This window comes from Pseudomyrmex gracilis, unplaced genomic scaffold (assembly GCF_002006095.1).
Source record: "Pseudomyrmex gracilis isolate BER0280 unplaced genomic scaffold, ASM200609v1 scaffold_273, whole genome shotgun sequence".
In the NCBI taxonomy this organism is placed as follows: Eukaryota; Metazoa; Arthropoda; class Insecta; order Hymenoptera; family Formicidae; genus Pseudomyrmex; species Pseudomyrmex gracilis.
In genome coordinates, this window is record NW_018020857.1 from 48317 (window position 1) to 65084 (window position 16768).

General features: G+C 36.6%; 1 protein-coding gene across 1 annotated transcript in view; it reads left to right on the forward strand.

Annotated features, from left to right (window-relative positions):
* The first annotated feature begins 14958 nt into the window (after positions 1–14958).
* Positions 14959–16768, forward strand: part of LOC109859638 (transcription factor HNF-4 homolog) — a 14477-nt gene continuing 12667 nt past the window's right edge. The window contains exon 1 of the mRNA XM_020438072.1: positions 14959–15031. Coding sequence (XP_020293661.1) covers positions 14959–15031 — 73 coding nt within the window. The remainder of the gene's footprint in view (positions 15032–16768) is intronic.

Genomic DNA, 16768 nt, shown 5'->3' on the forward strand with positions numbered 1-16768 from the left:
GTAATCATCTAACAAGACAGATAAATTAAATCCACTTAATAAGTACGATATTACATATAGTTTCATCCCGGAAAATAATAATAAAAAACCTTCGCAGTTGTTTTCCCCTCTGGATTCTTGTTCTTTTTCTTTGATTTGTCGCAGATAAGTGGCAGAATCGATAAAAACACAGATAAGTATTATTATTGTCAGAGATTATAAATACCTATTATTCTTGAATTCGAAGCTACAAATTAAAAACATCTTTACGTCAAAAGATTATGATTGGAAGAAAAAATTGCAATAGAAGATGATTGGTCGAAATTAAGGAGGTTTGGGATATATTCAAAAAATGTTTGAAACTTAACGAAAGCTTTTGAGATTTGAAAATCTTGGTCTTGATCGTAAAATAAAATTTTACAAATTTTTTTACTATTTATTTTCATAGAAAATTCCGAGAAAATTGTTGAAAACTCGGTAATTTCAGACTTTTAACACACGTAGGTTCTTACAAGGCTCATATTTTAACAGAAAAAAAAATAGGATAAAAATGCATAGTTATTTTTAAAATATTTGTAGATTAAGAACTTGAGAATTCATTTTAATAATAATAAAAGGATCTTTTCCCGCAACTCTGAAAGAGAAAACAATTATTCCAAAAACGGCGAATTTTAAGATTATGAAGAAAAATGTCGCAACCGCTCGGCAATTAATTGTTCATTTCTTTAGTTGCATTCAAAATAAAAGGCAATAGGAATGTGAAAACATAACAAAAAAATTGAAAAAAAATTAAAAAAGTTTTTTAAGTAAGAAAAGGTTACCATCTCATTTCTCTTTATCCCTGATTAGATACCATTTCATTTCTCTTTATCCCTGATTAACAGTTCCAATTAACGGTTCTTCTTAATTATAACTCTGTCTTCTCCTCTGAGTTTTAAATGTGCATTGCATATGAACATGTTTTTGATAAGCACACATACGTCATTTGTGCAAAGTGTTTTGTTTATATCATCGCATCTATAACAATTGTAAGTTGGCATTGATTGTTAGTATCAGCTCTCTTTCTTCTCCGCGATATTCCACAAGCAACAATATTGTTCTGACGCGAAAATAGCCGTGATTTTCTTGAAAAGCTGAAGACCATTTTTCCTGTTTCGTTTTAGCGGAGTTAGCATATGTACATACGTAAACATATTATGTAAATTTGTCGCGACCGCGTATCTTGCTGTTGCAAGAGACAATAACGCATTATAAGTTTTTACATCTTATTGATTGGAATCGATCATTATATTTGATATATATCACGTAAAGCAATTGACTACGAATTTGCATGCGAATCGTACACTTGATACCAAGCACGTTTTATTCCAATACAAAAGTACTTCACTGTCCTTCGCTTGTCGCTCAAGAAACAAATATGCAAAACGCCGTGACACTGGTAAACTCTTCTCGTGGATGGACATAAAAATCACGGGTCACACACGCATACACACAGCGCGCAACATGTGTGTAAGTAGTTACGGCATAGAACGGCAATGGGTTTTTTTTCTCCACACGAGTGTAAATCTATTTTTATTTCCACCTAATCGAAAAAGCTTTATTATTTATACAATTTATATCATCTTCGTTTTTTTTTTTTATCGAGAGAGAAAAAAAGAGAGAATGTATATTGTCTTGATAGGTTTCACAAAAAAAAAAGAAACATTTTATATTGAACAATATAAATTAATGTAACTTAGAATGGTTCTCTTGCAAAAAACAAAAATTTATGTAAATGTAAATAGAATTATTCATATTTTTATATATGTTATGCGCATTTCTTATACCACATGTGATAATATCCCCTTGTGTTAAAAAAGAGTATCATCGAAAATAATAAAATACACAGTTGGCCTTTCGGCAGTTTGTTGAACAACTTGTGAAAATTAATGTTACACGCGAAGGTCGAATTATTATTCTAGAATTGTTATTTTCGCTCAATAATAGGAAGCACATCATGATTTATGATCGTGGACACGTTTGTAGCGAGAATACGAACGCATGACATCAGTCTGTTTACAAAGAGGGATGATTCGTAGGATTCTGGATGGTTATAAAGTCGTCGCGAAAATTACATGTGCGTCTCTCTCTCTCTCTCGTGTCACACATAACGTTTCTCATCACGTTTGTCTAATCAGCAGCCGATTGTGCGATTATAAAGCTGTTAAAAACAAATAGCTGCGCTAAAGATTTGTCTTCTGAGTTTTAAATGTGAGAGTTTTTTTTTTTATACAAAGAAAAAAAAATTAATAAAACAAAATCACTTCGAGGAAACACTTGTAAAACGTCTCAAAAGAGATATTGAAAAATGAATTATTGTGTACTGCTTGGGGGGAAAAACTGGCGTGACGAGGTAATGTCATGGCAAAAAAATCGTGACGAGCACTTGCTACGTCGACCTGATTACAACAGACGCCATTCTACCTGATTGCCATGTTTTTCTCGCATGATTGTCATTTACATAATCTTGCTGCTGAGCTATCATTGCGCGACATTGATATGTATCGTCAATTGCTTTTTATGTAGCAACGTTCGATAGATGCGAAAAGTTTCTTGTTTTCAATTCGACATCACATCGGTCGTCATTCATGGCGTATAGTCAAATCTCGTTGTCGCGCTGATAGTTCGAAACAATTTAGTTCCGGTGTCCGTATCTCAATGAAAACACACATAATGGAAAAATTCATGTAAATGAAAAACGATGAATTTTGTTGAAGCTACAAGTTGCGGGCACAGATGCGCCTGGTGGGAGCATCTTTCTACATTCAGAATCTTTGTTTTAGCATTTTAGTGAGGAATAAAGACACAATGAGACACGCTTCGAAGCATTTGCGACATTCTCAATTTATTTATTTTAATGACGTGTCAGATGTATGTATGTATGTATATGTAATCACGATGTGGATTGATCACTTAGCTGCTTAAGTTTTTGCGCATCCTAGCTTTAATCCGCCTCTGACGATATTTTATATGCGTTTATTTATATTCCAGCGAGACACCAATATATATGTTTCGAAAAAAAATGAAAAAATAGAAACGTGGTCCTATCTAATTTTTTTTTCTTTTTTTTTTTTTTTTTATCCCGGACGTCCGGTTCTTTTTCTTTTGTCACTCAATTATCTTTCAGTGTTTTACGGCTAACGACTGAAAACCGACGCTTCTCACATTTACCTTATCGGTCTTCTCTCTTGTAATCCTGTGAGCGTACATATATAACTGTGTGCATAAGTGTTTGAGAGTTAAGATCAGTGAAGTGCAAAGATTAGATTACCAGTCTCGAGACTGCGGCTCTTGCGCTTCTCCGAGTCTCTCTTCTATCCCACTGCTGATTTTCCCCGGCGATGTGTGTCCGAAATGAAAAATCTTGACCCGTCATTACTACCAGCGCGTTTCCCGAGATCAGAGCGTGTATTGTCTTCTAAGAACTGACTGTCTTCAGAATGACCGTCGCGATGAGGATCCCCGATGAAGTAGTTAATGAGGTTGGCATTAAAGATAGTGACATCGATGCCGTTTTCGACGAGTTCGTTCACGAGTACAATCTATTTCTCGGTAAGTGTGCGATTTTTTTTTCCAAAAACATGGAAGTTTGAAAACAAAATTGTGATGAAAAAAAAGGTGTGTTACGTTATTTTTCGTTTTTTTTAACGAAGAACATATATTATAAGTGAGATATTAATCTACATGTTATCTCAATGCAGCGCATCGCATTATCAGAGGAAGATTATAAATATCTCGTTTTCTCGACCGTCTGACTTCTGATACACGACTGTAAAATATATAAATCCCGAAATCTCCGAAGTACTTCGAGATTGTTAAATTTAAAATGGAAAAGGAAAAAGTGAAGTGAACAAAAATCGAATATCGCATGTTCATAGAAGTGGATGCGTATTTATTAAAGAAATGTTTTAAGATAATATTTATGAAAAACACACACACACATAATATTTATGAAATCGATAGTTTGTTTTTAACAAGACTGGTCTGAAACACCGCGTTTTTTGACAGTTTGTATTCAGTTATTTAAAACCAGCTTCACAAATATTTACACGTAAATGAAACGCGTTTGGTTGTTGAAAACCAACAAATATATTGCAAATAACACTACAATGTGAACTATCACTTGAGTTGCACTTGAATAAAATGTAGTCGATAAATGCCAAAGTATTACTGAGGATGTTTTGAAAAAGCTTGTCCGCGCTTCGCGCATAAGTTTTGGTTGAAAAGTTTATCTTAATTAAATACGAATATTCTGATTTATGTAAAATTTTATCGCAACATGATGTGTTCGAAATTTTCTCAGATATTGCCCATTTGCAACAATTCGTTGATTATAAATTGCGCGTTGTGGTTAAAAATCGTTTAAAATCACGCGCGTTACTTCTTGAGTTATTAATATTTCAATGTTTTCGCGCGACATTTTGCGTTCAGATTGTGCGATAATCTGATGAAAAATGTAAGTAACGTGTATATATTGTTTGGAAACAAAAATCTAATATAATGAGATAACTCTCCTTATCTGATATCGCGAATCATCATTAACAATCGTAATCGCACAACACTACTCCCCCTCGTTATCAGAAAAAAAAAAAAAGCAAAGAGAACTGAAATCTCTGGCGGCAAGATATTGCTGCAACATGTCTCGTCACATGTTTAACCCGGTGCCTCAGTTGTATTACCGACCTATGTGTGCGTGCATCGCGTTTGCGATAAATAATAATTTAAAATACGCGAGAGAAAAAATGTAGAGAGAAAGAGAGACGTTTAAAAATATCTAAATCATGCAAATAGTTTTTGTTCTCGTTGATTTGCAGACAATCGTCCGCGCGCGCGCGTCCTCGCGTTTTGCCGCACACTTTTCACCTCCGTAGATTCGAACAATGCATTGCATCGCGTCTTCGATACACACCCCGTGTTTGTTCGCGACCGAACAAGCAAGGAAAATGAGATGCATGAATCACTTTCATCGCTGTCTCATTGTCCGGCCCGCTCGGGAACAGGAGCACTCGCAGATCGCGTTTATCGCAAGGAACTGACTCACTTCTGCGTGTGTCCACCCGACAGCTTTGTTACACATGTCATGTTTCTCTCCGGCGCGTTTGACTCCGCTCCCTGTTTTACGCAAAAACCGCGAACAATCTCGGCGCACTCTTTGTCACGATTTTGTCTGTTCTCGCACATACATCGAAGCTGATGACAGAAGTAACGGTTGATTAACGTCATTGTTTACGTCATTTTCATATGAGAAATTTTGAAGAAATTAATCTCTCGAAGAGAGACACGTATTTCGAAAGATCACAATAGCTTCTTATATTGTAACGTGTCCTTGAGAGCGCTTTTTATTATTACAAATAAAGTATATCATTAATGCTAAATGATAGTGGCTTTTGGCATTATCTCAGAATTGAATACGATATGTGTGTTGTATAATCCGTGAATAAGAGATATAGGCATAAATTGCAAGATGCTATATTTTCGACAACAGTTCTCCTACTTTCTATATTTATAGTCCGTCCCGTCGCTTACGTAGTCTCTTGCAAAAATGAACGATGCGATTTTCGCGCATTGGAGGGGTCAGTTCCTAAAATGCAATGACGCAACGTCATTCGACCTATTTAATCTCTTTCTCTCTCTCACTCTCTCTCTCTCTCTCTCTCTCTCACGATTAATCATCATCAAAAAGATCAGTGAAAAAAAAATTTCTATTTTTCCTCGTTGACGCAGACAGAAAAAAAAACTCGATTTACATTCGTAACGAGCTGTTTTTTTTTTTTTTTATTATAGAGCAAGTATCAAAGTTATCGGCTTACTTAGATGGAAATATAAAAGTTGTTAGAAAGTGTGTGTATGTGTGTGAATATATATTGCTTCGAAGTTATGTTTTTCAGTTCAGTTTTAGAAAGTTATCAATCAAGTCTTTTACAAAGTTACAACGCTATTTGTGTTGTTAATGGTAATAGCATACACTTTTGATGCAACTCATCCATTTTTTAAACCGAATTTGTAATTGTAATCCTATTTTTTGCCGCGCGTTTTTCAGACAGATATTTTAATATTTATTATTAACCTTTCACGGGGGGACAGACACATGGATATTCCAGATTTACACAAAAATTGCGCATCGGCGTTTCTAAAAAAAAATTAGTGTTTTTTTAAACGCTTATATCTTCGAAACTACTAGAAATTGTTTTTTTAATTTATTTGTTTTTTTTATCGACGCAGAATTGTTCAAATTTTTGATTAAAAAAAAATTGAAAACAATATTGAATTTTCGCGGAGATATTCGATTCTAAAGTCGCGTGGGTCTCACAGACCCAGTCTGTCCGACTCGGAGGTCATTTTTGAGGTCTGTCCGCGAAGGGTTCAGATAAAATATATATAATTTAATTTTTTATTATTTTACATTTTTCATTTCTGTAGCGTTAACGAGAGAAAACATTGTTTCGCCGTTTCTTCGATCTTTTTCGCAATTTATATGTATCAGAGAGCGTACATCACTGCTCGAATATCATTATTAAAAAAAAAAGAGCGGAGATTTCAGTAGGATAAAAGCAACCATAAATATCTTTTCGAAATATTCGAGGTTTGTGCGATGCAACACACTATCACTAACTCAACATATTCCGAGGCCTGTTATCTCCCACCACACTACGAGTGGCGGCGCAGTACAGCGGCAAAACGTGCGTACGTTTACAGCTGTTTGCCAGTCGTCACCGGACCGTCGTCGTGGTGTCTGGCGAAGGTCATTAACGTCGTCGTTGATTGTCATCGTGTGCACCAACCACGTCGTCGTCGTCGTCGTCGTCGTCGTCGTCGTCGTCGTCGCTACGATCGTCCTCCTCCGGGTCTTCTTCGATCTCGTGCCAATCGTCTTGTCTCCCAAAGGAGTCAAGGAGTAATAAAGGATGTCATTCAACGCTAAGATGACTACTACTTTCGTGGTCTCGTATAATAAACACCTTACGAAAGATCCGCTAAGAATCTGAGGAGAAAGGAAGACAGAGACAGAGAGAGAAAGTCGAATAGAAAAAGAAGAGAGCTGTCGTTGCGCGTTTTAGTCGTCGAGAGAGAAACAAACACTCGCGCGCGAATCGATCTCTCGAATTTTCACGCGGCGCGACGATTAAAATCCACGTTCAACGACGACGAAAGTAAATAACGTCGCAGTGTCGCGATAGTGATCGAGTGTTTCAAGAGAGAAAGAGAGAAAGAGAGTGGCGGTTTTATCGAGATCGAGAGACAAGAATCGACAGGGAGATCAATCTTGCAGAGTTAATTCTCACGATGGGCCTAGCAGGTGCGTTCACGTTCTTCTTCCTCTTACTTCTCTTTTTGTCACATTGCCTCGCGCATCGCGCTCCGCGTTGATATCTACGAGTGGAAGATCGTAAGGGGATACGTATCATTTTCCAATTGTGATAATGTTAGGATTCTTCATGAACCTCTATTATTGCGTGTTGTCACGCTTTTATGTGGCAACATTCTTAATTTCCGATGCGCGTTACGCGCATTTATTCAAAACAAAACAAGAAATTCTTTCAAATCGATTTGTCAGTTTTTTTTTTGCTAAAAATTCAAAGACAAAAATATTCTCTTTTCCCGCAAATAAGTCTACTTGTGTCTATTTATCTATAGATTGTACTTTATGTAATAGCGCGTGTTTACCGCGGTATCATTCAAATTTAAAGTAATAAGCTAAATGGTCGCTACTACAATTCGTCATTTAACTGCAACAGCTATCACATATAGATATTATATATATAAAAAACATAGAGAGTCGACACTACATTAATACTCATCGCCGTTTATTGGAATTTGGAATGAGAACAAAAATTATATTATACTACGATCGCAGTTTTAATTTAATTGTCAAAGAAAAAATTTTCAATACAAAATAGAGTGCTGAAATTGTTGTATCTTGTAAGATAAAAACAATTTTCAAACAACGATCTTGTCACGTCGAAAGCGCCAATTCCAATTTTGCGTTCGATCGCTAAAGTCAAGCAAACACGTGATAGACGATCATGTTGAGTCAGTAAAAAGAAAAAAAAATCAAATCGAACTTTCTCGAACACCATTACTTAAATTACATCATTTCTTGTCGATCACATTATTTACGATACACTTATTTCTCTCCGATATTTTACAATATATGGAAGACATATCAAGCAACAATTGAGTGTGTGTGTATTTTTAAAATGAAATGTGCAAAAAACGTTAAAACTGGATAAAAAACACAAAACTCAACTAGAATTGCAACATGGAATACATGTGTGTACTTTTATGTGATACATTTAATTGTGTAATGTATAAACAATAATGACAACTAATAACAATAATGTTTAATAATATTACGCAAACATGCTTCCAATTTTTCTCGTTGTCAATTAGAAGTGACAATCCCGAAGGAAGCTTTGCGCGCGTGACACACACAGGCCGCTGGCTTGCGTTCGATCTAATTGTGCCATGACCTAAACGTGACTTGCGTTTTCGCGTGACATTCCGCATCCGTGTGCGACTATGCGCCGTTGAATAGACCGGTTATATCGACAATCTTTGGATTAATTAAGCGTGGCTCAGTTACTCACATTGATCCTTTTCAGAATACTAAAAATTTATATATACATATTATCTGTAACATCGACGCAAAGAAAAATCCATTAACTTTTTTTTTTTTATTTCTGAGTTGTACACATATACACACACTTCTTCATAGAGTCTGTGAATAACAAAATATAAACTCGAACTGTGAAATATCGGAAAATAAATAACCGAAAATGATAAGTTTTATCTGTTTTTACGGCCGAGCTTGTATTACTTATTTTTTTTTTCATTCTATATTTCGAAAAAAATATAGATGTTTGTTTTCTTATCAATTTTATCTTTTTTGGGGGGGTTTTAAGTAACTAAATATTTAAAGATTTTTTTGAAAATAATCTTCCAAGTATATAAACGTTTGAAACATCGTTACCACTTCTGATCTATACACAAAAGTGCAAAAGTTTTACTCGTATTAATTTTTAAACTTAATATATTTTTTCCACAAAGTTGAAATACTTACCTACTTAATTTTACCAAGTAGATATCAAGAGAAAATCGACGAGACGGCAAAATAAACAGCAGCTACAAGTCTTCGACAGCTCTGGCGGAAAGAAGACGCGCATTTAAAAATCTCTGCAATGGAAAAGAGAAGAGACTCTTATCGTGTGCTATACTTGACATGTCGCCGTGTTATCGTCAGCAACGACGCAATGTGGACGTACACAAGCAGCGGTGTGTTTGTGCTTCTTACAGCCCTAGTCACAGTTATATCTTACAGTTTTAAAAACAATTGAACAGAAAACAAAATCGTTTAAAAATTTACGAGCATGGAAAGTTTATTAACTCAGTTTTTTCTTTTGTGAAACTGATTACTTAACAAAAACAGACAAATCGCATTTTAAAAATTACTTTAAAGATATTGTTGAGACAGACCAGAAAAGAGACAGATCGTTCTTTTTCTCTCTCGAATCTATCTCACGGAATGTTAATTTTAATTTAATAGTTTTTTAGTTTTTAAAAGTTTAATTAAATGTTCCAGATGTTGACGTTCGGTGATTTAACTCGTTAGGGTAAACTGATTTATCACGATTTATTGCTTCCTAGAGTTCCTTGTCGACCGGAAGTTTATCAATCGGCGTTTTGCTGTCGCATACCGTATCCATTCGTTCTGAAATGTCTTTTAGTACTTAACACTATCAATGCGAGTAAACTTAAAATGTATTACTGTAAGATAAAATACCGGATGATACGCCGGATAGTTTTAATAATTCGTATTTAAAAATAGTATACAGTTTTATAAATATAAATTCTCGCGCGATAAAACCGAACTATATCAGTTGCAAACAAGCCGGTCGGTAAAATGTTACATGCTTCACTGCACGTGCATGCTGCGTACCTACTGCAAGTGGCGCCGTGAATTGTACCGCACCGGACCTATAATAATACGTGTGTGCATGCGAGAGTGCGTGCGTGATTGGCCTGCCAGTAAAGCATGTAAATGATAGTGAAAATGTAACAAAAAGTAGCGGAAGATTTAAATTGTAAGTACGATACTTGAGTGATTGCAAATAGGTATCTGATATCCCGTAATCCACTCGACATTGCTTATCTATTTCGATTTTGAAATATCTGCATTTTAAGTTCAATATTCTGCTTTTTTCAGACTGTTGTTAAAAAAAAAAAAATCTTTTTTCTTTGCGCGTTACATTGAAATTTTATCGGGATATACTTTTGGCGGGAAAAAAAATCCAAGCAACACTCTCGTCGATGCGAAACTCTGTGTGTAAGAATGTTAATTCCTTTAAGTCTTGGAAATTTTTCCAATCAATCATATCAAGGTCGAGATTACCGAAAATTCTCATTGAGATATTTTGTCCGATCGAGATTACGAAAGATAGCGGGGATGATGACTTATTTACTTGCGGGTAAAAAGAAAGTCAAGTGGATTATATTTTTCATGTTGCGATATTTTTTTTTTAGTGCGTCACGTTAGAAAAAAAAAGTATATTCTTGTACACGCGGCTCAAGTGATTACCGTCGCAAGTGATTACCGTCGGGGGTTTTTTTGTTACAATATTTTGTTCCTCCCTGACTTTACATAACGTAATCATAGTCGAGAGCGCGTTTTTGCCTGGACTTGTTTCAACGAACGACAATCATTTCACATGAATAATTAATAAAATTGTATAGTTGAAAAATGCTCAATCATATATAAATAGGTTTTGTTTTTCAGTGAAAGGCTAAAAATAAAAAAACAAACGCTTGTTCTATGACGCGTATGTGTGTACTGATAATTTTTTATGAACAAGCACATAGATATTTTGAGACGTGTCATTTGTTCGATAATGGCATATCGCATATGTGTCATGCATGCAATCATACGAGCTTCTTCGTCTCGAGATGATGGCAAAACATCAGCCTTTTGTAAACCATTCGCGGTGCGGAATGTTTTTTTGTAATTCAAAATTGCCATCGCAAAATTCAGCAAAAATTTTTACAAGACCTGACGGATGTTAAGGTGTTAATTGTTTGAGATTGAGAATCCGTTGCTCGCGGATAGATAGATATTTGGAGCGATATTTGAAGGGTGGATTAACCGGTTCGTGTTATCGGCGTGTTTGAAAAAAAAATATAATCAATGTACAAATATCGGAAATTAAACCGTTTCCTGTTTGACATGTCGAGCGACTTGATTTCGAATATCAGGAAGACGATTTGAAAAATTGGTATTACAGGGAGAATGATAATTACATATCTCTTCTCTTCCTTCGAGCGTGTCCTGTTTCTTTACCGCTGTTTGCCTATGCTAATTCTGCGCTAACAGTCTACGCAAACGCAATATGCCTGTGCGCGCGGCCGTCGAAAATCTACAAAAGTTAAAAAGCCTCGGCGACGCTCGAACCGCCGCGCGTCGCGCGTTGCTTTAATCATTACTCGTGTGGAGAGAATGCATAAATAATTAATACCATGCAAATCGATTTGCGATGTCATTATGACGTATGAGAACGCACGTACATTCACGTTTATAAAAACGAAGACAGAAAAAGAGAAAAATAACAGCGAATTGATTTGCTCGTCAGGAAATCATGAATAAGAAATATTGTTACTATTTAATTCACAAAAAGAAAAGAAAGAAAAGGAGAGAGAAAGAAAGAAAGAAAGAGAGAAAGAAAGAGAGAGAGAGAGAGAGAGAGAGAGAGAGAGAAAAGAGAGAGGCGATTGTGTAATATAATAAGAACACGCACGCCATAGCGGCGCGGCTGTTGCAATCGCGGTCGCGCTGGATTAAGTTCGTAGAGATCAATTGGACACCTGAAGAAAAGAGGAGAGGCCGATTCATTCGGCGACGAAGGAGAACGCTTATTGTGCGAGAGGACGCGAGAGAACAGGAAGAACAATCTTTTCTTCTCTCCCCCCCCGAAGAGAGCGGCTGCGAGACTTCGCGCACGTCGCATTAAAAAAGGCAGAAGTCAAGAGCATAATGAGTGGTTTTTTTTTGCAAGTCCTGACGGTTATGAGGCAAGCGCAATAAGCGAGAATTACATAGGCGTGAATGTGGGGAATCGAGAAATTTCTTTGCTATTTCCAAGAGAAACATTGAGATTTTATCCTGTCATTACGGCATAACGTTCGGTAAATTGTAGCGAAAGCGATGGCCGAGTGAAAGCACGCGGCATGCAGATCGCGAGAAAGAGAGGAGGGAAGATAATAATTCAGATTCGCTAATTACGATATCGAGCAATTAACTGCGCTTCGAGGGATTGTGTCGTGTCCGCGGGAGCGAATTTCCGAGCGCGACGCGCGTTACGCGATTACACATCGGAGAGGCTGTTGGATTTGCTTTAGAGTTTTATTTCAGAAGAATTTTCTTGTTGTCGGCGAGACGTAACCGGAAGAGTGTGAAAAAGACACTCACAGCCAGCTGCGAATTTATTACGCGCAAGAAAGGCTCGCGATAATTCGCTGCATTTTCCTTGTACGTCTGTGAGCGGCGACTGCGTCGTGTATGGCGAAAGTATTCGGAACATTGTGAATTTTGTTGAGCTTGACGTCAGTTTCAATCTTTATTTAAGGTAATCTCTAACACACGTTAGCAATTATCCACGCGAGTATTCTCGGAATTAATTTTATTTCAGGAAATCATTTTTTTTTCCTTTTTTTTTTTTTTGATACACATTGTCGTTTTCACATTTTAATATAAATGAAAATTTCATAAAACATTATTTCACGACTGAGAAGCGACATTTTTTTCCCTACGGATTTGCATTTATACTTACATAAGAGTCATAAATTCATATTTATAACTCTTTTGCTGATATGAAGTTGCGCTTGCTTGTAGATTTTTTTTTTTTTTTTTTTTAAAGAATTTCATAAGAAATATCTATATGAAGTATATGTCTAGGATTATTTTTACACAAATTTGCTTATGCGGTATAAACACGGACAGAATCGTCTCGAGTGGTAAAGCATCTCTGTTATTTTACGCAGCATATTTTTCTCGACACACGTCCAATACAAAATTGTACAAGCAATGTTGAGCAAATAAGCGTCAGCTTTGCGATGCAAAGTTGCCGTCGACTGCAGTTTCTTAGAAGAATGATAGGATACTTCGATGATTGACGCAAACTGCAACGAGATTGTCGAAATATCTATCCGGCGCGCAAAGAAAGACAAAATTTTTATTTTGGATTAATTTTTGATGTAAAAAACATGATTTTTTGCAAGCCACTGTAATAGCGCGGTTCTCGGTATTTTTTATCAATCCGCTCTTCGACATTTGCAACAAAGAACTGTCGCGTAAAAAAGTCGTACGGCTTGTAAATTAAAATATATTTTTTTGTTCCTATTGCTGTTTCTTATAATCGTGTCGTTTCTACGAAGCTTTAAATATGTAATAAGGTTTGCAGACAGGTTATACGTATAATATAATTTTTATAAAACATTTGCGCACATACCGTCATCCTTTGCCTCGTGTCTCTTTCTCAAGCGGGTTTTGAGGACGCGCTCTCATGTATCTATATATTTTATATATAGATATAATAATTTTTTTTACAAATATATGCAATAAAGTTTTTTGCATTAATCTCTACAAGTTCTTGCGCGTTGATTTCCGAATGCGTAATTATGTTATCAAATATGAATTTCTATTGCAAACAAAACATAATATACACGTAGAATACGTGATCACAACGACTATAGTCAAGAATCGTTTAAATATTACATCTTTTTATGTCCATCTCGATGAGAGCGCGTCCTCGAAACGCGCTTGAGAAAGAGACGAGCAAGGATGACAGCATGTGCGCAAATGTTTTGCTGGATCAACGGAGTCAGCGGGATCATCCGTGTACTTTGCCGCGTCCACGTGCGGACGCGGACACCTGTTGCGATATGTAATGTCGGTCGGGTAACACGGGTTGTGAAGGATCGTCTGTGTGTGTGTGTACATACGTGCGGTTTTGTAACGCGATAACTAGGCCTATATAAGCGCGAGAGCAAAGTTGCGGAACTCGACCGGACCTTGACTCCGAGTAATATCGTGTGTTCATAAATTTCACTCGCTCATTAGCACATTGGCGCTTCTCTCGTTCGGAACTACCGCTTTTACCGTAGAGAACCGTATTCATTGCTGACGTCACGCAAGTGAAAGAGATCGACAAAACTGACGTGGTTCATGAGGAAGAGAACTGTGAAAATGAAATGAGAAAAACACACAGATGAATTCTAAAGGGCGAACCAGATCGAGAGTTACATAAGAAAAAGTCGGAGACGTATTTCTTGACGTTGCGGATATCCCTCAAGTAGACCAGAATCGCCAGATATCGCGACCGCAGTTCTATCAAAATTCTAATTCGCTGACGCAGAATGACACAGAAAAACCACGTAACCGTATAGCTCTGACGCGAATTCACGGGAGACGCCGCCGCATTGTGTTCCGCACGCGACAATCGCTTCCTTCGCCCGATTACTTGTTACAGCAGATATTTAGCAAACTTCTTTTTGTTTGTTTGTTTTTTTTTTTTTTTCTATTGTATTAAATCTTACGAAAACTTTACTCGCTACGAACATCCTTCCGCGTGACCGCTTTTGAGAAACGTCGAAGGTCGTTTCCCGCGATCAAAAGACTCTCAAAGACTTAATCTTAATCTTTCAGTCGGTTGCATTGTAAATTAATAATAATAATAGGTCATGAATCATCGGCGACATTTGCATCCCCGCGAGATGCGGAGCAAGTCCCGCGATATCCGTGCCGGCGCGTGTGTGGCACGTCGCGACGTTTGCGCGCCGAACGCGGGCGCTTCCTTTATCGCGCGCAAATAACGCCGCGACTATTATCGCGGCGAGAGAGGTGTATCGCGATCGCGCGCGAAAAACCACGTGTGCAAGCAAAGCGCACGCGACATGCAAGCACAAATACACAGACGCACGTGCGAGCAAGCGGGTCAAGAATCGTTAGACTTTGGCTCGCATTGTGGTAGGTTCTGTTCCCTGATTCGCAGCAAGCGATAGCAGTGTCTTGCGAAGAGATGGGCGTGAATCGTGACTTACCAATATCACATCCGTAGTCTAATCCAAAGTCCGAGACACGATGACGTTTCGCCGAAGAGATTCGAAAGATGTTGATCGTCGAAAAGCGGTTTTTCCATTTTTTTTTTCCTTTCTCGATGTCAAGATAATTGACAACGCGAAGGTGATCGCAACAAATGAGTAATTTCGTTTGACAATTACTTCCGGAATTTTGTTCGTCGCGTCAATCGATTTTGCCGAGCGCGAGCAAATACCGTGCTTGAACACTTACATCTCTTTGATCAACAGATCTGCTTTAAAATCAAAAATTTGTCTTTTGATTTGTGTGGAACTGAAGCAATTCTTCGTGAATTATCTCTCAATCCGACTGAATCAAATTTTAGTTTATTTTATTTATTTGTAAATATTTGAGGACAAGAAACCAAAAAAAAAAAAAAGTAAAAGCTCGTGAGAACACACACGTACATATATTTTTGAGAGTATTTGATATGTAGATATTAAGATTTTTCATTTTTTTTTTCATCTCTTTGATTTTCGTCATCGTTAATAATACACTCGGGAGAATCATGTAATTTTATTTGTTGATAGACACTTGACGTGCGTATGAATCATTTTATATACGGTTCGGCGAAAAACTCGACACGAAACGTGATACATGCGCTCGTCGATAATTCGGTACGTGTCTCCATTGTACAACACTAGCACTTTCCTCTTTCCAAATAATCGCGTCGCGATTATGGAATGTGTGTGTGTGCGTGTGTGTGTGTGTGTGCGTGTGTAATTGCACCTTATACGTAACGTTATACGTAACAACTGTCTTTTCCTGCCTTCCTTTGCAAGATTGTAGAAATACATTTAATAATAAGCCGATAAATAGTGTCGTTGCACAAGCACAATTTCAAAAGCTCCGCTCTGGTTTTTTTTTCTTCTTTCGAACACGCGGAGAGAGAGAAACAAATCGAGTTTTGCAAGCCGAAAAGGTTGTCTCGAGAAAAATATGTTATTTTCGATCAATCACTTTAAAAAAAAAAAACAAAATTAAAAAAAAAACAAAATTTATACGTGAACGAATACATAATACATATATGTATAAATCTCTGACATTTGTGAAGAATTTATGTATATCTCGTACGTAATGTTTTTTAAAAAGGTAGTTTTATGAATCTCTCTTTTATTTTATTGACATCATTATAATGTTCTCACATCTATATAATGTCAAAAGTTGTGGTATTATATCAATATCTGCGCACAAGCATACGATTTATTTTTATTTTTATAACTTCTTTACGAAACAGATATGTGCGTCAGTTTGTTTTTGTGCCACTGTAACATTTGCCGCGTCATTTCATTACACGGTTTGCTGTAAAAAACATTCGATCAGTTCTCATAAAGTGGTTTTTGACGAAAACCGATATATTTGATAAGACGGAAATTTCGTAAGCACCCGAGTATCATACGATATATAGGTAAACGACCTTTTAACATCGAATCTTGTAACATCAGACTCAAGTATCGTGTTCTGCTTTTATCAAAATCAAAACGCACAAGCGTGTTATATTTATGACAGAAATTTTCATGTTTTGCAGATATGTACAATAATAATTATATACATATGTAAATATATACGATAACAATTTAGATACATATATATATATATATGTATCTAATATGTAAATATATATGT